The 25,987-nt window shown below is 41.3% G+C and overlaps 7 protein-coding genes across 12 annotated transcripts; all 7 read left to right on the top strand.

The window, feature by feature from the left end:
* The first annotated feature begins 245 nt into the window (after positions 1-245).
* On the top strand, positions 246-4,948 carry LOC104814847 (cation/H(+) antiporter 17-like). The gene is made up of 4 exons (XM_010543064.1): positions 246-339; positions 847-1,050; positions 2,258-3,259; positions 3,393-4,948. Exons 2-4 carry the CDS (start codon positions 859-861, stop codon positions 4,659-4,661), a joined length of 2,463 nt encoding a protein of 820 aa, XP_010541366.1. The 5' UTR covers positions 246-339; positions 847-858; the 3' UTR covers positions 4,662-4,948.
* A 600-nt stretch (positions 4,949-5,548) lies between these two features.
* On the top strand, positions 5,549-9,017 carry LOC104814840 (cation/H(+) antiporter 17-like). Its single transcript, XM_010543052.2, has 4 exons — positions 5,549-5,660; positions 6,208-6,415; positions 6,551-7,552; positions 7,633-9,017. The coding sequence occupies exons 2-4, from the start codon at positions 6,227-6,229 to the stop codon at positions 8,920-8,922; spliced, it is 2,481 nt and encodes an 826-aa protein (XP_010541354.1). The 5' UTR covers positions 5,549-5,660; positions 6,208-6,226; the 3' UTR covers positions 8,923-9,017.
* A 370-nt stretch (positions 9,018-9,387) lies between these two features.
* Positions 9,388-10,928, top strand: LOC104814832 (translation initiation factor IF-1, chloroplastic). The gene is made up of 2 exons (XM_010543039.2): positions 9,388-9,508; positions 10,091-10,928. The coding sequence occupies exons 1-2, from the start codon at positions 9,423-9,425 to the stop codon at positions 10,434-10,436; spliced, it is 432 nt and encodes a 143-aa protein (XP_010541341.1). The 5' UTR covers positions 9,388-9,422; the 3' UTR covers positions 10,437-10,928.
* A 2,036-nt stretch (positions 10,929-12,964) lies between these two features.
* Positions 12,965-13,837, top strand: LOC104814831 (dirigent protein 6). Its single transcript, XM_010543036.1, has one exon. The coding sequence runs from the start codon at positions 13,010-13,012 to the stop codon at positions 13,565-13,567; it is 558 nt and encodes a 185-aa protein (XP_010541338.1). The 5' UTR covers positions 12,965-13,009; the 3' UTR covers positions 13,568-13,837.
* Positions 13,838-14,875: 1,038 nt separating this feature from the next.
* LOC104814817 (4-hydroxybenzoate polyprenyltransferase, mitochondrial) lies at positions 14,876-19,192 on the top strand. 6 transcript variants are annotated; one of them, XM_010543026.1, is made up of 9 exons: positions 14,876-14,979; positions 15,400-15,836; positions 16,274-16,409; positions 16,883-17,004; positions 17,262-17,331; positions 17,420-17,569; positions 18,236-18,371; positions 18,462-18,558; positions 18,637-19,192. In XM_010543026.1, exons 2-9 carry the CDS (start codon positions 15,409-15,411, stop codon positions 18,704-18,706), a joined length of 1,209 nt encoding a protein of 402 aa, XP_010541328.1. In that variant the 5' UTR covers positions 14,876-14,979; positions 15,400-15,408; the 3' UTR covers positions 18,707-19,192. The 6 variants fall into 6 exon arrangements, with proteins under 6 accessions (XP_010541328.1, XP_019057351.1, XP_010541312.1 ...); XM_010543010.2 differs by lacking the exon at positions 14,876-14,979 and adding an exon at positions 14,999-15,174; XM_010543016.1 differs by lacking the exon at positions 14,876-14,979 and adding an exon at positions 15,000-15,108.
* Positions 19,193-19,437: 245 nt separating this feature from the next.
* Positions 19,438-22,456, top strand: LOC104814809 (calcium-dependent protein kinase 3). Its single transcript, XM_010543004.2, has 9 exons — positions 19,438-19,873; positions 20,206-20,492; positions 20,638-20,781; positions 20,872-21,024; positions 21,170-21,285; positions 21,373-21,540; positions 21,637-21,764; positions 21,841-21,946; positions 22,182-22,456. Exons 1-9 carry the CDS (start codon positions 19,494-19,496, stop codon positions 22,263-22,265), a joined length of 1,566 nt encoding a protein of 521 aa, XP_010541306.1. The 5' UTR covers positions 19,438-19,493; the 3' UTR covers positions 22,266-22,456.
* Positions 22,457-22,561: 105 nt separating this feature from the next.
* LOC104814798 (potassium transporter 3) lies at positions 22,562-25,940 on the top strand. The gene is given in 13 exon segments (XM_019201605.1): positions 22,562-22,747; positions 23,259-23,350; positions 23,352-23,503; positions 23,599-23,847; positions 23,946-24,009; positions 24,156-24,319; positions 24,322-24,399; positions 24,488-24,534; positions 24,836-25,018; positions 25,020-25,614; positions 25,617-25,733; positions 25,736-25,894; positions 25,897-25,940. Coding segments are annotated over 13 exon segments (1,947 nt in total). The 5' UTR covers positions 22,562-22,744.
* Positions 25,941-25,987: the final 47 nt, after the last annotated feature.

Raw genomic sequence — 25,987 nt, 5'->3', positions numbered from 1 at the left:
ATACATATCAATAGATTCCAAGTAAATGTTTTCAACCTTATTTTGCTCGAGGTTCGTTCATGTATCTCTTGGATTTTCATTAAGAAATGTTATCATCGCAATTTAAAAAGATAATATTAATTTTGCCACCCTAAATTTTTTTATTCATATAAATGAAAAATAAAATTGTACTTGATACCCGCGCGAGATTACTTGTATAAATGGGCACACCCGCAGATTTCAGATTCATCGATCCACTTCTCCACCTATCACAAATTTCAAATTTCCGTCTTGCAGATTTCAGATTCATCGGTCCAGATCGGTGAATTTCTTCTCCGGATTCTTCATCGCCAGATTCAGGTATTTTCACGCGTTTGTCTCCCTCTCTCTCGCTCTCTCTCAAAATCGGTTCAGTGTCGCGTAGTGATCTGTTTGTTTCCCTGGAAAACGCCGTCGGAAAAGTAGAATGAAACTCGAATCCTGCGATTTGTTTGCCATGTTTCTGTTGATTTTGGAGTTTCCCTCAGTTTTGCTGTTTGGTTCCCGAGAAAATGGGGAGAAATTAGGGGGAAGATGAAATCATAATGCGATCAGCCCCTTACTTCGTTACGGCTTAGGTCTGCCCTGATTTATCACTTCTCGTCGTCTCTTCACGGATTCGTAGTTTTCTCTGTTTGTTTCCCGAGAAAACTGGAGAAAGCTGAACCAAACCGGTTGAAAAATTTCATTACATCTTATACTGATCATTGATTTTGGACAAAAAACGCATTATAACACTTTCGCCTCATAATCGTAATAGCATAATGGTAATCTCAATTGTGTTGGATATGGAAATAAGTAACTGATCCGGGAAAATTCACCTCTCAGGCAGAAGAAGGCATGGCAACAAACGGGACGACATGCCCAAAACCGATGAAGGCGGCTTCTAACGGAGTTTTTCAAGGCGAAAATCCTCTCGATTATGCGTTGCCTCTCCTGATACTACAAATATGTATTGTGGTCGTGCTCACTCGCACTCTCGCCTTCTTCCTCCGTCCTCTCAGGCAACCTCGCGTCATCGCTGAGATTGTGGTAAGTTTTCTTGTTTGTTTACAGAAAATTAATGGGTTTCAGGAAAGAGGCATTAGTGTAATGGTTAATTTCTAACCCACGTACCATAGAAACTAACTAAGGATCAAACACTAGAGAGATTTCAAATCAGCCGTCACTGGATTTTCCACACCAAACAGATTAGTTTAGTGTCCGATCATTTTAACTTGAAATTGAAAACAAATGATATGAAAGGAGGAGCAATAATCAATTATCAATTAGTTACAAACTATTGATGAATCTCGATAACGTGATCCACCTTTAAAGAAATCCTGCTTAGGTTATTTGAATTAGTCTTTACACATTATATTATATGGTCGTTAAATAAATAAAAAAATAGGTAAAACAGGGTGCGGATCATGTAAAAAGTATCTATGTTTTTCATTTATAAATTGGTTCTTTCAATTATTTAAATGACTTTTTGGAGAATAAAAGAATTAAATATTCCGTAATTTTATGAGAATGAATTTTCTAGCCGCCAGGCGGAATCTCCATTGGAATATTCACTTTTCTTCCATGTAAAGCGGTGACCTGTCAAGTTTCTAATATATCTATTCTATATATTACTAAATATGTATGCAATGTATTCTTTAGCTCTTAGTGGCCGGAAACCTTCCGATGTCCGAGGAAGTGACGTCGGGCAAATACCTTAATTAACTCACTATCACTTGATTAAAATATGAACCTAGCTTTATCCGAAGACTACCTGTACTGCTTACGTTTTTGTTTGAATGACTTGGCCGATAATTCTCTAATATGAACACGTGTGTTAGTGATACGTCATTACTTTTTATCTTAAATTACTAGATAAGAGATGTTACTTGTTGTCATATTGGTGTGTATATATATATATATGGTACATATATATATGGTGTATATATATATATATCTTGGTGAATACATTTTTTTTATATGATCCGAAATTTTATCTAACCTTCGATCTAATTATATTTTCCGGAGATTCGAAAAAAGTAAATTACCGTCTTACGACAGCCGTACCTATGTCTAGAATCGAATTGTAGGTGATATTATAGTTTGCATGCTCATTTAACACTCGACCACCATACTTGTTCTTATTTGGTGTTAAAATACAGGAAAAAGTTTTTAAATTGAAAGAGAAAGGAATTAAATCCATGATTTTGCTTACTTGTTTAAGGGTTGAACTACTTTTAATCGGTGAATTTGGCAGGGAGGTATACTGCTTGGTCCATCAGCACTCGGGAAAAGCTCCAAGTTTCTCAACACAGTCTTCCCAGCGAAAAGCATCACAGTCTTAGACACAATTGCCAACTTAGGTCTCCTCTTCTTCCTATTCCTCGTCGGCCTTGAACTCGATCCAAAATCTCTTCGCCGAACTGGAAAAAACGCCCTCTCCATCGCAGTAGCCGGAATCACCCTCCCTTTTGTCCTCGGCATTGGCACCTCATTCGCTCTCCGTCACACCATCTCCGATGGCGTCAGCAACGCTCCTTTCCTTGTCTTCATGGGCGTTGCTCTCTCCATCACCGCCTTCCCCGTCTTGGCTCGTATCCTCGCTGAGATCAAGCTCTTGACCACTGATATCGGCAAAATCGCTTTGTCCGCCGCTGCTGTCAACGACGTCGCGGCTTGGGTTCTCCTCGCGTTGGCCATCGCGCTTTCTGGTGAAGGAGACTCTCCACTCACTTCTCTATGGGTTTTCCTCTCTGGTTTCGGTTTTGTCCTCTTCTGCATTTTTGTCGTCCGTCCGGTCATGAAGTGGATGGTTAAACGCTGTCCTGAAGGCGAACCCGTTAAAGAACAGTACGTGTGTTGCACGTTAGCTGCGGTTCTGGCAGCGAGTTTCATCACAGACGCCATTGGAATCCATGCGCTGTTTGGAGCATTCATTCTCGGTGCGATCTTTCCAAAAGAAGGGAACTTTGCGAGTTCTCTGGTCGAGAAAGTGGAGGATCTCGTGTCGGGCCTTTTCTTACCGCTGTACTTTGTTTCCAGTGGGTTAAAGACCGATGTTGCCACGATACGAGGTGCTCAATCTTGGGGCCTTCTTTTCTTGGTTATCTTCAACGCTTGTTTTGGAAAGATTGTCGGTACCGTTGTTGTATCGATTTTCTGCAAAGTTCCAGTTGCAGAATCCTTGGCTCTTGGTTTCTTGATGAACACGAAAGGTCTTGTTGAACTCATTGTCCTCAACATTGGTAAAGATAGAGGGGTAAGTCCTCAAACCCAAAATTTATACCAGGTTCTTGTTTAGAATTCTGTACTAATTTATAGGATATTTATTGAGTATAATGTTTCGAAATTTTTTCAAGATGTAATGACTCTATCTCTGTTGTATTTTGCAGGTCCTGAACGATCAGGTGTTTGCCATAATGGTTCTAATGGCGATCTTCACCACCTTCATCACAACTCCTCTAGTAATGGCGGTTTACAAACCGGCTAAAGCCTTGTCCAAAGGCGAGTACAAGCATCGCAACGTAGAGAAATCAAACGAGTCCAACAAACAACTCCGGCTTCTCGTCTGTTACCACAGCATGATCAACATACCGACAATGGTCAACCTCATCGAAGCCTCGCGAGGCACCAACCGTAAAGAAGGCCTCTGCGTGTACGCAATGCATCTCATGGAATTGTCCGAAAGACCCTCTGCCATTCTCATGGTCCACAAGGCCAGAAAATTTGGCCTGCCCTTCTGGAACAAGGGCATATTCGGAAATTCATCCGACGTCATCATGGTGGCCTTCGAGGTTTTCTGCCAGCTCAGCCGAGTTTCCGTACGGCCCATGACCGCTATCTCCGCCATGGCTACCATGCACGAGGATATCTGCCAGAGCGCAGAACGAAAACGAGCTGCAATGGTCATCATCCCTTTCCACAAGCATATGACCCTCGAGGGAACATGGGAAACTACGCGGTCTGAATATCGCTGGATCAACAAGAGGGTTATGGAGCAATCTCCATGCTCGGTTGCTATTCTAGTGGACCGTGGGCTCGGCGGCACGACTCGCGTCTCGTCGAGCGATTTCTCCTTGGTTGTGACCGTCTTGTTCTTCGGAGGGAACGATGACCGGGAAGCATTAGCGTTCGGTGCTCGAATGGCTGAGCATCCCGGTATTAGCCTAACCGTTGTCCGGTTCATCCCCAGCCAAGATTTTAAACGGGATAACGTGAAGGTCGAGATAACCGAAGATGGAACCGGTACAAGCGAGAACAATTTGCTCGACATTCAAGCTATAAACAAACTCAAAGCGAAGACCAAACAAGAAGAGAGTTCCAGTTCTGTTTCTGATTCTGACTCTCTAATCGTGTATGAGGAGAAATTCGTGAAACGTTCAGAGGAAGCTGTAGAGATCATCAAGGAATACAAAAGAAGCAATCTTTTCTTGCTGGGGAAGTCACCGGAAAGTCCGGTGGTGTCAGGTTTGAACGTGAGAAGCGATACGCCGGAGATTGGACCGGTCGGAAACTTGTTGATATCTAACGACGTTGTCTCGACGTCGGCGTCAGTGTTGGTGGTGCAACAGTACGTTCCCGGCCGAGCTCCTCCGGCCACCGGAGCTATTTCAAGAGCCGCGGTTGCGGAGTCGCCGGAGGATGATTCCGAGTGTTCTTAGGGCTTATCTTTTTGGCGCCCATATGCTCGGAGAAGGTGTGTATATATATATACACACACGCGTGGTCAATACCCTGTACCTGTAATGTGTATTTGATTATGTAAATAGATTACATAATGAATCTACTGTGCCTGTGGAAGCCTTTCATGTAGAAAAAAAAGTTTGTGTATTTTAGAAAATAAAGAATGAAATATCAGGGTTTGCTTGAAACCACACATTTTTCTTTATTTTCTTCGTACAATTTGCGTTGTATGTATCGCACACTCAATGGGTTGGTTTGTAAATTTTCCCCCAAAAAAAAAACGCGAAAATCTATTCACATCTGGAAGAATTAGAAAATGAATAAAATTTACTTCTTGTTTTAATTTCTGTTCTCTTTGAATTTCTTCATCTGACTATAAATTCAATTAATATTTGCTTTGAATTCATTATTATTATCAGAAATTATATTTTCTTTTACTTTTTTTTTATCGTTCAATTCGACCTAAATGTAATGTGAGGCAGTGTATATGAGAATCCTGGAGTGATCGCTTTTTCCAAATTCTGATTATATTTTCGATCGGTAGCATTTGGGTTCATTGAATATGAACTGAAAAACAAAACCACTGCATTAAATAATATGTCGTTAAATATGTTTAAGAAAGTAATGGAAAAAAAATAGTCATAACAAAATTACAGGGCGACAAGTTGTTCATCCATAAAATATATTACAAGCTATATACATAATATATGATCGACGCGGGCTATATATACGTTGTGTGGAGTCTATGGACCGTCGTGATTCGTGGCGTCTTCACTTCATCCCTCGCTCTCACTGTCACTGTATTCTGGGTGTGCAGCTGTCGCCAATTCTCTTTCGTCATTTTATCTGTTTCAAATCCGCTTGACGATGAATCATTAATCTTCAGATTTCTTTCTCGCATTATTTCAGATTAATCGACTCAGATCGGAGAATTTCTTCTCCGGGATTCTTCAATCACCGGATCCAGATATTTATCAGTTAGTCCATCTCTCTCTCTCTCTATTATATGTGTCGCGTGCTGATCCGCTGTTTGGTTTCCGAGAAAACGCCGTTCGAGAAAGTTGAAGGAGAGCTTCGACTTCAAGTACGCGATTTGGCTTTTAGTTCCTAATGATTTGGCGTTTTCCTCTGTTTGAGCTGTTTGGTTGCTGAGAAAATGCCGGAAAATTAGGAGGGGAAATGAAATCGCAATGCAGTTAGGCTTTTTGCTGTGTTCCCTTTAGGTCTACCCGGAGTCATCACTTCTCGTCATATCTCATCCCAGATTCTTTTTATTTTTTGATAATCTGAAATTTCTTCCCGGATTCATAGTTCTCTCTGTTTGTTTCCCGAGAAAATTGGAGGAAGCTGAACTCTTTCTTCCATAACATGAATGAATGGTTGCTAAGTTGAAGTAGATCTGTACATGATCTGACTCATGGTTTTTCTCAATAATGACATTGGATTCCCTCAGAGTATGAATGATCGGTTTGAGGGTTATTGAATCTGTTTGTATGATTTGGAATAATGATTGTCATCTCTCAGATCATAAGAAGAAGGAGGCATGGCAACAAACGGAACATGTCCGGAACCGATGAAGGCGACATCAAATGGGATTTTTCAAGGCGAAAATCCGCTTGACTACGCCTTGCCTCTCGTCATACTTCAGATCTGTATAGTCGTGGTGCTCACCCGCACTCTCTCCTTCTTCCTTCGCCCTCTCAGACAACCTCGTGTCATCGCAGAGATCGTCGTAAGTTTCTCCTTCTCCTCTCTCTATTGGATTTGGATAAGAAAAGTTTCCATTTGTAATTTTGTATGATTAATTTTTTTTGATAAATTACGTTACTTTTTTTTAATCTATTGACGATAATCGTTTGTGGGGCAGGGAGGTATACTGCTTGGTCCATCAGCACTCGGCAAAAGCTCTAAGTTTCGCGACACGATCTTCCCACCAAGAAGCCTCACGGTCTTAGACACAGTAGCCAACTTAGGCCTCCTCTTCTTCCTCTTCCTTGTCGGCCTCGAACTCGACCCCAGATCTCTCCGCCGTACCGGAAAAAATGCCCTCTCCATCGCCATCGCCGGAATGACCTTCCCATTTGTCCTCGGCATTGGCACCTCCTTCGCCCTCCGTCACACCATCTCTGACGGCGTTGACAATGCCCCTTTCCTCGTCTTCATGGGGGTCGCTCTCTCCATCACCGCCTTCCCCGTCTTGGCCCGTATCCTCGCTGAGATCAAGCTCTTGACCACTGACATCGGCAAAATCGCGTTGTCTGCCGCTGCGGTCAACGATGTCGCCGCCTGGATTCTTTTGGCGTTGGCTGTCGCTCTTTCCGGTGACAGCGACTCTCCCCTCACCTCTCTATGGGTTTTCCTCTCGAGTTGCATTTTCGTTATTTTCTGCGTCTTTGTTGTAAGACCCGGGTTGAAGTGGATGGCTAAACGCTGCCATGAAGGCGAACCCGTTAAGGAACAATACGTGTGTTGCACGTTAGCAGCGGTCCTGGCTGCAAGCTTTGTCACGGACGCGATTGGGATCCACGCATTGTTCGGAGCATTTGTTCTCGGTGTCATTTTCCCGAAAGAAGGGAACTTCGCTAGTTCTCTCGTCGAGAAAGTGGAGGATCTCGTGTCGGGTCTTTTCTTGCCGCTCTACTTTGTTTCGAGTGGGTTGAAGACCAATGTCGCCACCATCCAAGGAGCTCAGTCTTGGGGCCTCCTTGTTTTGGTTATATTCAACGCTTGTTTTGGCAAGATTGTCGGTACGGTCGTGGTTTCAATTTTCTGCAAGGTTCCGGTTGCAGAGTCACTGGCTCTCGGTTTCTTGATGAACACTAAAGGCCTGGTCGAGCTCATCGTCCTCAACATCGGTAAAGACAGAGGGGTAAGTCCTCAAACCCGAGTTTATTATGAAACGTTCGCCAATCTGTAGATCTAGTGACTGGATATTTTGTTGTGATTCAGGTCTTAAACGATCAGGTCTTTGCCATAATGGTCCTAATGGCGATCTTCACCACATTCATCACAACACCACTCGTCATGGCGGTTTACAAACCGGCTAAGACCTTATCCAAAGGCGAGTACAAGCACCGGACTGTAGAAAAAGCAAGCGAATCCAATGCACAACTCCGACTTCTCGTCTGTTACCACAGCATAATGAACATCCCGACGATTGTCAACCTAATCGAAGCCTCTCGAGGTACGGACCGTGAAGAAGGTCTCTGCGTTTACGCAATGCATCTCATGGAATTGTCGGAAAGACCATCCGCCATTCTCATGGTCCACAAGGCAGGGAAAAATGGCCTTCCTTTCTGGAAGAAGGGTCTATTCGGAAATTCATCAGACGTGATCATGGTAGCGTTCGAGGCGTTCCGGCATCTCAGCCACGTTTCAGTACGACCCATGACCGCAATCTCGGGAATGGCTACAATCCATGAAGATATCTGCCACAGCGCCGAACGCAAACGCGCCGCCATGGTGATCATCCCTTTCCACAAGCATGCAACGCTGGATGGAACTTGGGAGACTACTCGAACCGAGTACCGATCGATTAACAAGAAGATTATCGAGCATTCTCCGTGTTCAGTGGCGATTTTAGTCGACCGTGGACTCGGCCGTACGACTCGCGTCTCGTCCAGCAATTTCTCGTTGGTTATAACCGTTTTGTTCTTCGGAGGGAACGATGATAGGGAAGCTCTTGCTTTCGCCTTGCGGATGGCGGAGCATCCCGGTATAAGCCTAACTGTTCTCCAATTCATCCCCATCCATTTTCTTAAACCAGAAGAGGTGAAGCTCGAGATAACCGAAGATCGAATCATCGGTACAAGCGAAACTAAATTGCGCGACGCTCAAGCAATATCGGAACTCAAGGCAAAGGTGAAGCAACGACAGGAGAGCAGTTCTGGTTCGGATGCTGGTCCGAGTTCTGCCTCCTACTCTCAAATCGTGTACGAGGAGAAGATCGTTAAACGTTCGGAGGATGTCGTGGAGATTATAAGGGAGTATTCGAGAAGCAATATCTTCTTGGTGGGGAAGTCACCGGATGGTCCGGTTCTGTCCGGTCTGAACAGGATAAGTGACACGCCGGAGCTCGGACCGGTGGGGAATATGCTGACGTGGAACGAGGTTGTACGTACGCCGGCATCGGTGTTGGTGGTGCAACATTACGTTCCCGGCCGAGCTCCTCCGGTCACCGGAACTTCTGCAAGAGTGGCGGTGGCGGAGTTGCTGGACGATGATTCCGAGAGTTCTTAGGGAATTTTGCCTTCCGAAGTTCATTGGTGTTTATGGAATAAGGTCAATGGTTGAGTATGTGATTGTTTATTTATCAATGTGAATAATAATTGTAAGCTGAGTCGAATTTCACGAGGCCGGTCTCCTTAATGTATGATTTGGTTGTGTATGTGTCATCTATGTGTTATTGAAAAAGCACCAGTTCTTGGTAGATGGAGAATCTTACATGAGGAAAAGGTATCATATTAGCTGTTGGAAAATGTTAATTAGCACACTTTGGTACCATAAGCAGTTATTTTAATTACATTATCACATATGGAAATTTCATTTTTCTTAAAAAAATAAAGAAAAAACCGACCAAAACAGAGAGCCACGTGGCGCATTTTAAATGGCTGAATGGATTTGGAATTTCGTGGTACTGCCCGCAGAGTATCAGTTCCAGGACAACGCAAGTTTTCCACAAAGCAGTGGTTTTTGAACTGAGAGAATTTAGGGATTTTGAAGATAAGAAACAGATAAAAATGCTCCAACTTTGCTCCAATTTCCGCCCTCAAGTTCTTCTTCCTCTTCCTCGCCAAATCGGATTTCCAGATGGAATCTCGACTCCGTAAGTTATCTGATTCATCAGATTACGAGTGACGACTCTGTTGAATTCGATTCTTATGTTATCTGTGAACTTCTGCTCTGTTTCTCCACATGTTTCCTGCTAGTTTGAAGCTGTTCTTTGATGAATTGAATTCCAGTTTTCGCGTTAGTCGTATTGTGGCAGTCTCTTGGGCTTTTAGGATTATGACCACAACCTCTTCAAACCGACGTTTGCTGAAATCATTTGTTGTTTAATGGTGATTAATTTGCGAGTTACGCGAGGTTAAACAATGGTCCGAAGGTTTTCAAGTTTGCAGATTTCACTTTGATAATTTAGGGGCGGTGATGGATTCAGATTAGTAAATCGAGTCTTGATGATGGATAACCTATCTGCTGGACTTATATTGCAGTTTTCTGAATTTGCGTTTGTTTGTTTGCTATCTTCTAGCTGGTGGAGGAAAAATGGCTAAAAGTTTGTCTTTCACGTCTTGGTTTGTGCTTGGTTGAACCTCTGAGTAAAAGAATGTATTCTCTTCTGGGATGGAGGAAAAGTGGCTGAAATTTTTAAACCGTTTGTGTCTTCTCTTTGCGTTTCATTGAACAGCCAAGTAAAATTTGGTGCAATCGAGAAGAGTGTGAAGGTTAGTCCGGTGATTCGATGCCAGAGAGTGAATGCAACTAGAGGCGGAAACGATAGGAACAGGTCTGTGAGGCCTGCCAACAAACAAGGGAGCAAGAAATCGGTAATTGAGGGTCAAATCACCGAATCACTGCCCAATGGGATGTTCCGCGTTGATTTGGATAATGGGGACAACATCCTCGGTTATATTTCCGGAAAGATCCGGAAGAACAATATACGTATCCTTCCCGGCGACAAAGTTAAAGTTGAAATGAGTGTCTACGATTCGTCCAAAGGTCGTATAATTTTCAGGATGAGCAGTAAGGTCTAGAACACGGGTCTGCCGGGATTTTAGGAATCTCCAAGACCCCTTTTATTCTCTTCTCTAGTCTATGCAGATTGAAGCCAGGAAATAGAGCAGATTGATGGGAGAATCGTGTGCTGTGCAGTTCTTGACAATGGCAATGGTACAGAAGCTTAGGATGTACCTTGGTTTTTCTTGCAAAGCTTGTCTTCTTTGATTACATCAGCGGAAGGAGACTGAGAGATATGAACCTTGTGAAAGAAGAAAGATTCTAGGTCTGAGTTTCAGAACATGTCTCAGCTTTCACTGGTAATGTGAAATCTTGTTTTTTCCGAGTTATATTCTCTCTTTTGATCTTATGTTCTCCGATAATTAGAAACCCGGTTAAATCCCGTTCCACCGATGATGTTCCTTAGCTCTATTCCAAGATTTGGTGACAGAATGGGATTTCGTTTGTTATGTAAAAAGATTGGAACTTTGGCTCAATTTACAACTTCTAACATTGAATTTTACTCTTAATGAATGTAACAGACAGTCTTACCCACATTCAGATTCTTTTTGAATCTGTATCCAATTTTGGGCTTTGGTCGGATTTCGGTCCGAGTGTTTAGGGGTCTGTATTTGTTAGTAATGAGAATTGGATAAATCATATCAATAAATAGAAAGTCTCGTCATTTTGATGGGGACAGAAGTCGATAGACTGACGTAATTATATGGCAAACGTGCATGCGAATTTAACCATTTCGCGAGTGGTAGGTCGTTTTACGATCAAAATTCTAGGTGTATATATATATATATATAAGATCAATCCTGTTAATCTCATTCGAATTTGATTTACGAATAATCTCTTCGATGAAATTCAATCTGAATCCGAAATCATTTTATTTGAATTTTCGGGCTCGTGGATCGGGTCAACTGGAAAGTTAGTGAAGTTGGTTAACTAAACCCCTTTGACCTCTTTGGTTAAACCAAATCCTCCGGTTGACTTCTGCCTCATTCCCCCCACGTGTTAGGAAGATTTTTGGCGATTATTTTTCTCAAGGTTTTTCATAGATCGATATAAAAATATTACTTCTTTCGGAAAAAAAAAATATTTTCTGGCCCTAAACAAACATTTCATGAAAATTAATGTATATAAAATCGTTTACCTGAATACTTTTGGTCGTTATTGGTTTATTTAAAATTTCATTAAATAGGTAAACACCGATTCCTTGTTTGCGTCTCGACTTTGCATGTCCTCTAATCCAAAATACGTATTAGATATTGTATATTTATGATAAATTTATTTATATGAGAAGGAAAATGTAGAATAAAATCATAAAACTTGAACCGGTTTATCTTTTTTTTTTTCAAAATATAAAAGAAACATAGAAAAAAACAGTGAAATGATACAATTACACCCATCCCACGGTGGGCGAGTGGTAGGCCCTCCTGATGGCCGGGTCTCTTTGAGATCGTTAGGCGTATGTGGTGGTCGGTTCGAACTCATGGGAAGATAGGTGAGATGCAATTAACTGCAGTAAGGTAGCCCATTCGTTGAGGTTGGATGTAGTTGGACCGAAGGTCCGGTGAACCAACTTGATTATAAAAAAAAAAACAAAGAAAGAAATGATACAATTACAAAAGTCCAATAATATACATATATTTTTTATAAAGATAATATATTTAAATTTAACAGAGTAAATTAAAGGATGAAAAGCTCCAAATGATTTGGACCATAAACAGCAAAAATAATAATAATAATAATAATAATAATAATAATAATAATAATAATAATAATAATAATAAGAGTAGAGTACTCTTAGAGACAAAGCTAAAGAGTTATATGTTATTGTAAATAAGTCTAAGGACCACACTCGTGCTTGCGTGCTTAGACTCGAAGCAATTCCCAACGATGCAATCTTTCTTCTTAATCATTGCTTAGTAATTTCATCATTAAATTTTCCCGCTTTCACATTGTCCTAATCCGATCAAATTTCTTCATAGATTAGGGTTTTTTTTATAACTACGACGCTTTTAGTTTAAATTAAATTATCAACATAACGGTTTGATATTTTATTCACATAAAAACCAGTTTTTTAGATATTAAAAAAAGAATTTTGATTTATATAGAAAATTTAGTAAATATTTTGATTAATATAACTTATACTTCATTTTAAAAATATCCTATAACTTATACTCTAAATTTCATCCTTTATTTTATATATCGGTTAGACTAACAAATAACCAAACAAAATAAACTTTTAAATTCAGGTAACACCAACCATGCTTTCCCCGTTCTTGTGCGCCCTTTCACATACTCTAAAATTCCACTTTTAAATAACAATATTTAATTGGTAATATAGTTTATTTCGGCAAACCAATAGGCACCACCCACCCACTAAGATGTGTCCCTCAAAACAAATTTTGTTTATTACAAATAAATAAAATAAAACTCGCCATTGGATTGTATATAAATAGCCTCAGTATTACAAATAAATAAAATAAAACTCGCCATTGGATTGTATATAAATAGCCTCAGCAAGTGAAGTCTTTCCTCATATCCCCAAATTCCCCCCAAAAAAAAAAAAAAAAAAAAAAACTCAATTTCATTATTTCGTATGGCATCTCTAACAATGAAACACTCTTCCACTCTCTCATTCTTCTTCTTCGTTCTCCTTTTGTCAGATTCAGTTTCATCCTCTCGAAAAGCCTTCGATCCGAAAAAGCCATGCAAGAGATTCGTTTTCTATTACCACGACATCCTCTACGACGGGGACAACGTGGCGAACGCCACGTCAGCCGCCATCGTCAGCCCTCCCGGCCTCGGGAACTTCAAGTTCGGTAAGTTCGTTGTATTCGACGACCCGATAACGGTGGACAAGAACTACCTGTCGACGCCCGTGGCGCGCGCGCAGGGGTTCTACTTCTACGACATGAAAACGGATTACAACTCGTGGTTCGCGTACACGCTGGTGTTCAACTCGACCGAACACAGAGGGACGTTGAACATAATGGGGGCGGATCTGATGATGGAGAAGACCAGGGACTTGTCGATCGTCGGAGGGACCGGAGATTTCTTCATGGCCCGAGGGATTGCCACCTTTGAAACTGATATATTTCAGGGTGCCAAGTATTTTCGTGTGAAGATGGATATTAAGCTCTATGAGTGTTATTAATTAATTAGTTTATTATATCTATATATATATATATATATATATATTAACTGATCAATCATTGGTTATATTCACTAGTGTTTTGACTCGTGATTTGATTTTGTTTGTTCTTAATAATCGCTTCTTCTTTCAACTTCACGATGTGGTGTGTTTTTTTTTTTTAAATTTGTTTGTAATTTTGATGTTGTTATTGTGATTTTGTCTTGCAAATAAATGGGTTTCTATACACGTGAGAATCCTAGATATTTCTTGATTAATTCATAGAGTTGGACTTTTTTTTGTGAGACATGTTATGAAATATATATGATCGAAAGTATCAATGAGTAATTATGGGTTTTTTTTTATATATATATATGAATTCCCGTAGATTTGGATGCATTCTCAATGTGGGTTTCAACCCTATTGCTCATTTTTCTTTCTTTAATTAATTATATATATATATATATATATCAATGTTTTGTTACCTTATATATTAAGCTACTCATTATTACACTTTGACTCAAATTGAGTTGTTGGACCTACTCCACGTATGCTCATGATGCCCATTTATATGAAATCTATATGTGTGTGTGTGTTGAGAGAGAGACAGAGCTTTATCCAATGCGTTATTATAATGTTTACCCTAAAATTAATGATGCGACCGCCAACCATTTATTTAGCCAAACGATAAGACATGCAATCCTACGTTTCACCCGAAACCCTATACAGAAAGTTATATAATGTTTAATAAAAAAAAACGTTACAAGAATTCTACTCAACGAATTTTTTTTCTTTACATTCTGTTCATTCCGGCAGCACATTATTATTTTCGCTATAGATATGAAGAATCATTTGTCACATCGGATACAAGCTAGTGACATTAAAATCCAACCTACCAATCAAACATTTGTTACGACGGATACACTTCATTTTTTATTTTAATTTAAAACGTCAATTTGGTTTGAATTTTTAATTTGTAAAATAAATTTTGGGGAAAAAATTATATAAATTTTGTCGTACCAAAAATCGTGGACCGAAACGAGTGACACTGAGCCCAGATCCTAATCTAAAAGCCCCGCTATGTTACTTGGGCTTCCAAATTCAAATCCACCCAAAAAAAAAATTGGGTTACCGGTTGACCAGTCGGTTCGATTAATTCGGTTCGATTATTATTAACCGAACTTATAGTGCAGGAGTGAAACTTGGGCAATTTGGGTTTAGTTTCACCATTTTAAAGATGAAGGGGTTGAAGCTTAAGGTTTGTAGAACTTGAAATCATATACCATTATTTACATGCAAGTCCGTAATTGTGTTAGTATTTTCCGGTTAGTCCTTTTTATTTTTTTTTTTCTCGATTTTATTTCTTCAATTACTTTACACACACTTCTTTTCGCCGGGGCCGCCGTATACTTCTTCCCCGTCGCAGCCACTTTCCGGTGAGGATTCCATTTATGTTTCTTCTTCTTCTTCTTCTCTTTCATACGCCGCCGGATTCTGTAAGATCCGATCGTTCTCTGGAGACGATTCCTTCGGTCCAAGCGATTGCAAATACTGAGAATCCCTTTGTGAGTCCCGGCGAAGCAAACGCCTTTCATGGCGATTCACAGAGGCCGCATGGCTCCAGGTCTTTGGTATAATTATGGCAGATCCTCACTCTTGCGACCACCGTGATCGCTCTAGAGTCTGGAGGCCTTAGTAAAACTGATTGGCAAAGAGAATTTGGTTCCTAAAACCTTTGTTTTTTGTTGTTGAGAATTTTAAGTTTTGGTTGAAATCATTTCATCTGTTTAACAGAAACTTGGGAATTCTAGGAATGGTTTATGAATCAGGTGTGGCTCTATACCTTCCTCTTGCAGGCTCCGGAGATGGCGTTCAATGGACTCTTTCGTTCATCTCGCCGATTATTGAATTCCTCCGTCTTGGCTACTTCCTCGGTTGTCTCCTTGCCGAGACCTGTTTTTATTCCCAACCCTGCTCGTGATCCCTTTCCTGCGTTTCCCTCGTGGAACCGCAATGTTGAAATATGGAGCAAATGCAAGGAATTGAGTCAAGAAAATGTGAATGGTTTGTGCTGGAATTATAGATTGGTTGTTGGAATCTCGTCGTCCTCTGGGCCATCCTCGTCACCTGTATTGGAGGGAAAGCCAAAGAAAGAGGATGAGAAGGGTGGCAATGGTGTTGGAGAAGCATCTTGGATAGATCTGTATTTGCCAAAACAAGCTAGGGCTTATGCAAAGCTTGCTCGCTTGGATAAGCCCGTTGGAACATGGTTGCTTGCATGGCCTTGTATGTGGTATGTCTGTCTTCTCCTTTGGATTTCTGTGCTGAAAGGGTGAGGGGAAGTAAAGGTTGAATAGTGAGTGTACTGAAGTTTGGTGTAATCAAGATATTTGAAGTTTGAAATAGGGTGACATATTCTAATTAATAAGCATTGCTTTTTGTTGTTTTATTAGATTGCCTCTGTTTCTGTCTATTGTATTGTTTCTTGGAGGCAAGATTAGACCTTGTCCGTGGCTCTTAATTAGGTGAAGTGTATTTTGGCCTTGCACTAAGCTTCTTGAGAGCTCACCAGAGAGGTGCTTGTCTAGGGATTAGGAGGGAATTGATTAGATAATTTGATTAACTTAAATGCTCTTGGTGATCATAACTAAGAACCATATGTCATCTTCCTTGTCCATCAGTCAACGAAACACGTAGTTCAAGTTCTGAATTTTCTTCATTTTTTTATAGGTCTATCATGTTCGCTGCTAATCCTGGAAGCTTTCCAGATTTTAAAATGATGGCATTGTTCGGTTGTGGAGCACTGCTTCTTAGGGGTGCTGGTTGTACTGTAAATGATCTGCTTGATCGGGATATAGATACAAAGGTGATAATGATTTTACCTCTGCGTAAACTAAGACCCTTTTGTATGACATAAATATGATATCAAACTTTAATAGTGCCTGTAGCATGTTGCTGACAGAAACCGATAGGTATAACAGTGTATCTGATGCGAAGTACTCTTGGTATCTGTCTTATGCTTTAATTTACACTGTCATACTTCAATCTACGCCATCTCCAATCACATATATAGTCGAGTAATAGTTTATCACCACAAACCCAAATGAATATCCAACTTATGCTGCTTATGAATTTTTTCATGCTGTCATAAAATTAACTTCAGATATTACATGCATGGAAAGTGGAATTTGTTTCGGGGTGTTGGAACTTTCCAAGGCCTTGCATTCATTTTTCAGTAAAAGATGATGGATTGGTTGTGACTAATAATATTTGAGAAGCAAGATTATGTGAATGTGATGTTTTATCGCATGTTGATGAAGAGGTTATTTTTCTATTCAGGTGGAACGTACAAGGTTGCGACCTGTTGCTAGTGGTCTTTTGACTCCATTTCAAGGGCTTTCTTTTCTTGGCTTGCAATTGTTTTTAGGTCTAGGAATTCTTCTTCAACTTAACAACTACAGGTTGGTGTCTTGCAAATTTCTGAGTAGCTATGGCCTACTGATTGTGTTCCATACAACCAATCTATGCCAAATATGCGTGTGTATGTATGTTTAATAGAACACATGTGTGCATAAATGCACTTGCACATATGATTAACCCTGATGTAATTGACCCACAAATCTGAAAACCGAACTTCATGCTTGTGCAGTGCTTTTCTGTTAATTGTGTGATGAGTATTTTTGTCTACTTGGGCTAATATCAGTGGACTATTCTGCAGTCGTGTTTTGGGGGCCTCGTCTTTGTTACTGGTCTTCTCCTACCCTCTAATGAAGAGGTTTACATTTTGGGTAACTTAATCCATTCCAGCTTCTCTGGAGTACGCAGTAAATCATGTTGTTCGCCTTTTGTCTGATCTATCTGTAATTTTATTTGCAGCCTCAAGCGTATTTAGGTTTGACATTTAACTGGGGAGCATTGTTAGGATGGGCTGCAGTGAAAGGAAGCTTAGAGCCAGCTGTGGTTTTCCCTCTTTATTTATCAGGAGTCTGTTGGACCCTCGTCTATGATACTATATATGCACACCAGGTATGTGTGGACATCATTTCTTATCCTTAGCTTGACTTTCTGTATCATAGTAAAATAGATTTCCATAGTGTCACACTTTGTACCTAGAGAAGTGTATAGTTCCTATAGATATAGCCAACCAATTTGAAATTCTTTTTTCTTTCTCCTTTCACATATCCTCTTGAAGTGGTTTTAAGTAATTGCAGAATAGATTAATTCTCGAAGTGCATGTATTGCTTGAACTTGTACCCTTCTTTCGGGATTTGCCAGTCCAAGGTTCTTTTCAAAATTTGCTATGTGTCTCATGCTGATGCATGCGTTCTGATCTTTGACTTAGGTTTATTAGCATCAAAGAAAATGAGGCCACTCCCCCTCCCTACCTTTTCCCCCCTTTCTTTTAGCCGGGCCACTGCCTATATTTTCAAGACTTGGTGATTTAAAATTTATGCTTAACACCAAAATAATCTTCAACTTGGTGATTTTTAATTTTTTATACATTGAAGAATGATTAGTATATGATTAAGCGCTCTAGCATCATCTCAGTCTCCATATTCAGTTCACTGGAAGTTCTCCTAGAACGATGGTAAATTTCAGCTATTGTGGATGTCTTTTTACTTTTGTCCTTTGTTCTTTTCTTCTCGTGGAGTCATGGACTTAAGGTGTAAGAATCGGTTGTCCTGCTTCCAGGACAAAGAGGATGATGTGAAGGTTGGTGTCAAGTCAACAGCCCTAAGATTCGGTGATTCAACTAAGCTTTGGCTTACTGGATTTGGCTCAGCATCCGTGGGCTTTCTCGCTCTGACCGGACTGAATGCTGATATTGGTACTTGACTAAGTTCTAAACTTCTGTGAATTCTTCATAATGCCCCCTTACAATCTCCATCTCCCTCCTTCTATGATTTGTATCGAGCAGGGTGGCCCTATTACGCATCACTGGTGGCTGCTTCGGGACAGTTGGTGTGGCAGATAGGATCAGTCGATCTATCATCTCGGGCTGACTGCAACAAAAAGTAATTCCCCATGGAATGTTTCACTTTTCTGAGTTTGATATTGTTTGGTACTAAATATTTCCTCTTCTTTTCGGGCAGATTTGTGTCCAACAAGTGGTTTGGTGCTATTATTTTCAGCGGGATTCTACTCGGAAGAACTCTTCAATAAAAAAACGAGAGGCCGCCTGTTAACGACCGTAACTTTGAGGACCCTATCCATCAAGAATGGAAGCAGATTTTTCTTTCAAGCATACCTAAAATTTCCCGGGTTTATGAGCTTATGGAAAGAGTTCATAGTGCAGAAATAAAAAAAGGAGTCACTTCCGGGGAGACATAAAAAATCACATTGGTGAATTGGGTTTTTGTTCTTAATGTCATCCATGGAAGCGTGTGGCGGCTATGGCGGCGGTAACAACCATTCAGAGCAAATCGCAGATTTCACATTCAGACATTCCTTTCCTCACCTGACTCTTTGCTCAGTTCTGGTTTCTCTATTGCCTTTTTTGCTCATTTCACTGTCTTAAACACTCATTGTCATTTGTTAGCTTTCCTATTACAAGAAGTCATATTGTTGTAATCATTTAACAGAACAGATTATAAGTAATGTAATATAAATTATGCTAGTTGAGGAAATAAAATGTAATTATAGTTGAAACATTTGTATTATATCGGAAGTGTCCAAGTACATTCCTCATTTCAATTATCTTCCAAGTGGACTGATAATATGGTCGGAATTTAATTTATAACCTTTCACACGCGTGACGTTAGCCCAAACACAAGCGCGTAAGGACTTTGTCCGCGGATCATGTGTAACTCATACTTAAAAAACCCAATGAATATTCGCCACGTGGATAGCCATCGCCCGATCTCCGACATAAAAGCTCCATTCTCTTCTCGCCGTTTCGCACTTGCTATCTCACTAGTTTGACTTTTCCTTGACTTGAAAAGCTTTGACAATGGGAAACAGACACGGCACCTCCAAGACCAAATCCTCCGATCACCCGCCGCCGCAGCCGCCGTCCTCCGACCACCACCGCCACCATGCTCCACTTACCGGCGAACGCCGTGGATCCTCCGGCTCCGGAGCCTCCCGCCCGGCAACTACTCAGCAGATCGGTCGGATCCTGGGCCGACCAATGGAGAACGTGCGGACCACCTACGAGTTCGGTCGCGAGCTCGGGAGGGGCCAGTTCGGCGTCACTTACCTCGTCACGCACAAGGAGACCAGGAAACAGTTCGCGTGCAAGTCGATCCCCACGCGCCGCCTTGTCCACCGCGACGACATCGAAGACGTCCGCCGTGAAGTCCAGATCATGCACCACCTCACGGGTCACCGGTAAAATTTACTGCCATTGCTTCTTCTGGGTTTCCGACAGCGGTCCCAAATGTTTCGTCCCCGTTTCCAATTTTAGTCTTTTAAGATTTAAATCCATGAGTATATCTGGGCCTTCTTCTGAATCGATTAAAATGCTGGAGTTTCTTGGGAAGAAGCTGAAATTGATTCTCAATATGTTTATCTGGACTGTCTCTGGCTGGTGATGCAATGTAGTCTAGTGGGCAAAGTTTATGAATCTAGCCACAGAATTCTTGTGGATTGTAAAGAAGATCAATGGGGGCATTGACCTTGGATCCAAGTTGATACTGATGGTAATTGAGTTGGATGTGTAGGAATATTGTGGAATTGAAGGGAGCCTATGAAGACAGGCACTCAGTGAATCTAGTGATGGAGCTGTGTGAGGGCGGGGAATTGTTCGATAGGATCATAGCTAAAGGGCATTACTCAGAGAGAGCAGCTGCAGATTTGTGTAGGCAAATGGTCATGGTTGTGCATAATTGCCACTCTATGGGTGTAATGCACAGAGACTTGAAGCCCGAGAATTTTCTCTTCTTGAGTAAAGATGAGAATTCCCCGTTGAAAGCTACAGATTTCGGGCTCTCTGTGTTCTTCAAGCCAGGTAGAGTCGGATTTAATCTGTCATGTTCGGCATTTCGTACCTTAAACTTTGGTTTTACATTACTTGCATAGGGCAGTCTTATTTCTTGATATTGGTGTTGATTCCTCGATGGACATGAACTGTATAGCCGATTTCGTTAGTGCAGGCGATGGCTTTAAGGACCTCGTAGGAAGTGCATACTATGTTGCCCCTGAAGTTCTACGTCGGAAATATGGACCCGAGGTCGATATCTGGAGTGCTGGTGTGATTCTTTACATCCTTCTTTCTGGTGTTCCGCCTTTCTGGGGAGGTATTGTCTTTTTTTTCTCTCTCGTTAACAGTGGATAGCTATCCTTTCTTTTTATTTTTTCCCTGATAATCCTGTATGTTCCTTGTGCAGAGAGTGAACGGGGAATCTTCGATGCCATTCTTCAAGGACATCTCGATTTTTCGTCTGAACCTTGGCCTTTGATATCCAGTGGGGCCAAAGACCTCGTGAAGAAAATGTTAGCGTATGATCCCAAAGAGCGGCTCACAGCTTCGGAAGTTCTGAGTGAGTTTGCCTTTTTAGGAGACCGAAACTAGTCTCGTGCTTTGTGTTCTTACATTGGCAAGTGTTGGCAAGTGTTCTTACAATGCACATACCATCGAAGCTATTCAATGCCGGCCTTATTGATTGATTGAATTACATGTGGCAGATCATCCATGGATGAGAGAAGGCGGGGAGGCATCTGATAAACCGCTTGATATTGCTGTGTTGTCGAGGATGAAACAATTCCGGGCGATGAACAAACTCAAGAAGATAGCCCTCAAGGTAAGAAGGAAAGAACAGTAGTAGTCAACCCTTCCAATCTTTTTTCGATTTTCCTCACGAATCTGACCGGTCTCCTTTACGATTCAGGTTATTGCGGAGAATCTGTCTGAAGAAGAAATTGTGGGTCTAAAAGAGATGTTCAGATCTTTAGACAGTGATAACAGCGGGACGATCACCCTAGAGGAGATGAGAGCTGGTCTCCCGAAACTCGGTTCTAAGATCACAGAAGCTGAAATACGACAGTTAATGGAAGCCGTAAGTCTTAACCGTCTGTCGTTTCGTGAAACTGGATTCTCTTTTTTCTCATCAAGAAGCCAGCAAATCTACAAAGATCGTTATCGTATGTAACAGGCCGATGTTGATGGAGATGGATCGATCGATTACTTGGAGTTTATATCGGCCACGATGCATATGAACAGAATCGAGCGCGAGGATCACTTGTACACGGCTTTCCAGTACTTCGACAAGGACAATAGCGGGTAAATTACCTGTCTTCTTTTTCGTTTCTTCGTGTTTAGACATCATCGTCCTTGTCTTTGATGGTTGGTTCTGTAGGTACATAACCATGGAAGAACTCGAGCAGGCAATGAAGAAATACAACGTGGGCGGGGATGAGAAGAAATCCATCAAAGAGATCATTGCCGAAGTAGATACTGATCATGTATGTTCTCCCATCTCTTCTTCTTAAAAGTTTTCGACTTTACCGTCGTATTGTTCTTATTAGCAATCCATACCTTTCTAAAGGCTCCGCCTTTACGCATACTTCGTCGTAAACGCAATTCTCGAACGCGAGATTCTTACAGCGGATGTGAATCGCAGTCGCGGTTACATAGCAGAGACAATAGTTTATCAAAGTTGCGTTTTTTGACAATCTTTGCGTTTTGGGGTTGGGGCAGGATGGAAGAATCAACTACGAGGAGTTCGTGGCGATGATGAAGAAGGGAAATCCGGATATGGTAACCAACCGCCGCCGGAAATAAATTTCAGATTGATACAAAAAAAATAATATGCAAATTTTTTTGGGTAATCCTCTTCTTCTACGGTGCGTCGCCATGGAATGGAACTTCTGGGTTGTTTTTACGTTTCAGTCTCTGTTTTTTTTTTTAAAAAAAATATTATTGTTATGAAAAAACAGGTCTCTTTTCAAGCATTGTCGTGTTGATGATGTCTATGATGAGATTGTGCATACATTGTACATGTATATGTGTGTATACATACACATAGATACAGACCATCGAATCGAATCGAATCTGGCTGCGAAGTGAAAAAAAAAACAGTTTTTTTTATATATAAGAAACCAGTTTAAAAAAAAGGGAAAGAAAACCAACACAAACAAATGATAATCGTCAGCTTTCCTCTCTAGATTCGATTCGGATTCAATCTGCCTAGAAAATCAATCTCCGTGTGTCTTCTTTGATCGCTGAGCGACGCCGCATCTTCCTCGCCGGCGGCGCCGATCATGGTATATTTTCCCCGGGCTTTTTTTCTTTCGCTCGATCGAGTCTTAAACCCTAACTTTCTCGTCGTTTCTCGGGAAAGAAAAGGTCGATGTGATGGAAAATGCCACGGTAGATATCTGAAATGAGTGTACCGATACCGTTATCATCCCGCCGAATTTACTTATATGCAGTAGACGATACTGGTCGAATCCGAAATCTGTTTGATTCTTGGATTAAGTTGTTTATGCTGGGTTTTTTAAACTTTTTTGTAAACAATTTCTCGAGATACGCTTTTTTCTGAACTTGTATATTGATCTGTATGCTATAGCTTTGTTCTCAACTTCAAATTTTTCGAGATTTGTGTTCCCTAATGCGAAGTTGCGATGTTCAAATGAATCATGAGCGATCGTTGATGGAGTTGAAGGCAGGGAAATGTGTATACCTGTGCGTATATGTGCGCATATTGATTGAAGCTTGAAGCAATTCAACTTCTCTCCTGCGTGTTGTTGAAAATGTGTTGTTTCCCTCTTGAAGCAGGTTGAGAGGAGAAGAAGGTGTAACCAGGTTCTTCTCTTAGAATATCAGAGTTTCGGTCTAGTGTTTGGAGATTTGAGTATTTCTCCTCTTTGTGTATAAATGTACATTCTACGGAGGATAGAAAGATTACCAATCCGAAGATACGATATTTGGCGCGTTTTCTTTGATATTTTGGACAATAACTCTCCTCTCACTCATCAAGTATATGGTTTTTGTATTAATTGCTGACGACAATGGTGAAGGTGAGAACATGTGGTTTAGTAATTAGTTCACTTGTTTTTTTCCTTCTCATTATGTTATGCGGATCAAGACTTTGGCTGTCGGGTTTGTGTTGCAGGTAGAATTTTCGCATTGTATTCGCTGCTCTGCAGACACGCAAGATTGTCTTTGCTTCCAAATCAGCAAGCGGCCGATGAGGAGATCTCCACCTACTATGGCCCTGGGGATGCGAATAGGAATTTGCCCGGTTCTGCCCTCAAAAGTCTTATAGAACGACGTAAAAGATCAAAAACAGCTTTGCTTGTCTTAGTCTTGGTTGGAACTTCAATGGTCATTACCATTGGCGTCCTTACACCAGCAATTTCGGGTAAAAGGGCTTCCATTTCTGTCTGGCCTTAAAGTATGTTGCCATTTTGAACAGCTCAATGTGTTAGCATCTAAACTTGTCTTTTTTTTTTCTTGCAGTCTCTTCATCCATTGATGGGCTTATAGCCAGAACAAGTATGAAGCACAGTAAGTAACATTTGCAGTCTCTGTGGTGCATTCCTTACACATGTATCTTGGCTTCAATTCTGAAACTCCTGTCTGGCCAGAAAGAAAGAAAAGCCCCGGCTTTTAAATGAACAAATTCAACATTGTGATTTATGATTCTTCACAATTTTCTTCCCTGCCCAGGTACTGCCTTCTGCTAGTTAGACTTTTTGTTTTGCAGCACAGTGGCACGAATAAAGTGGCCTTCTTATTTGCACCTATCATGATCTTGTGGTTGCTGTCTATCGCATCTGTTGGTATGTACAATATTGTGACATGGAATCCCAGAGTATACCGAGCTTTATCTCCTTTTATATCCATAAGTTCTTCAGAGAGACAGGGAAAGACGGCCAGCTATCCCTTGGAGGCATCCTTTTATGCATCACAGGTAGAATTTATCTCATGTTTAAAGTTTGATTGAATGCATATTTGCTTTGGCCTTCCAATTCATGTTGGCTTTTGGTGAAAACTTTCAGGAACGGAGGCCGTCTTTGCTGAACTTGGCCAATTTACGGCTATAAGGGTATGCATATCAGCTTATAAATTTCTTAAAATGAGGCATAATAAGGTTCTTGGATACTTGCATCTTTGATTTTAGGAACCAAATCTTAAGATTATAAAAGATGACATACAAATATAAGAAAATGGATTAGAAAAAGTAGCATATACAGTTTCGGGAACCACTGAGGACTGCTTTAATCTTGAACGCATGCGATGTTTCGAAGATGTTATTTTATGAAAATATCTGTTTACTTTTTCAAAGTTCCTTAAAAATAAAAAGAGAGATAAAAACTATCATTTTACAATCTCATGGTTTCGTGCAGTTTGCGTTCTGTTGTGTTGTTTACCCGTGTCTGGTGCTTCAGTACATGGGTCAAGCCGCCTTTTTATCGAAGAATTTCTCTGATCTACATGTAAGCTTTTACCCTCGATCCCAGGTAATCATTGAATCTATCTTTATTTACCGTCTCTGCTTGTTCTGCTTCAGTACATGGGATTACAGAACTTGTCTTCCTCTCCTCCTCGTGGACGAAAATCTCGAAAGGTGGTTGGTTCACTCTCCTTCTGTCGGTAATCTTCACCCTCATCATGTACATATGGCACTATGGATCCCGGAAGAAGTACCTATACGATCAGCACAACAAGATCTCCATGAAATCCATCCTCACTCTCGGCCCGAGCCTCGGGATAATCAAAGTCCCTGGCATCGGTCTGATCTACACCGAACTTGCCAGCGGTGTCCCGGCCACCTTCACCCACTTTTTGACGAACTCACCCACATTCTTCCAAATCGTTGTCTTTGTCTGCAGCAAAACCGTACCTGTCCCTTACGTCCCGCACAAGGAACCGTACCTAATCGGCCGGGTCGGCCCAAAAACGTACCGGATGTACCGCTGCATAATCTGAAACGGATACAAGGACTTGAACAAAGATGTGGACGACTTTGAAGACGAGCTTGTGATGAGCATAGCTGAGTTCATCCAGCTGGAAGCAGAAGGCTCGGGCTCATACCCCGCAGACAGGTCCATCGACGGGAGGCTACCGGTGGTCAAAGCATCGAACAAGTTTGGGACGAGGCTGTCCCGGTTGATCTCGGAAGCAGACATAGCTCGAGAACTCAGACGACAGTGACGAACAGCAAATCGGAAGCACTGGTAAGGCTGAAGGAGAAAGAACTGCCGAGGCTGAGCATGAGGAGGAGGATACAGTTCAGACCGATGGACACAAGTTCAGACAGCCGGAGGTGAAGGAGGAGCTGTTCGATCTGGTGGAGGCGAAGGACGCGGAGGTTGCCACCATTGTTGGGAGTGGTCATGTGAAGAAGATTGTTATAAACGCCGGGGACTCTTTCCTGAGGAAGAACTGTAGGAGCCCTGCTGTTATGTTCACATTTGTCTCGTTAAGGTTGGCATGAACTATTCCGTGTAGGAAAGGGGACTACTTTCACTCTTTCAAATTATGATGAATCCAAATGG

The sequence above is a fragment of the Tarenaya hassleriana genome, unplaced genomic scaffold, assembly GCF_000463585.1.
Source record: "Tarenaya hassleriana unplaced genomic scaffold, ASM46358v1 Cleome1, whole genome shotgun sequence".
Classification (NCBI taxonomy): domain Eukaryota; kingdom Viridiplantae; phylum Streptophyta; class Magnoliopsida; order Brassicales; family Cleomaceae; genus Tarenaya; species Tarenaya hassleriana.
Note: the sequence above shows the minus strand (reverse complement) of the source record. Positions and strands in the feature narration are given on the sequence as shown.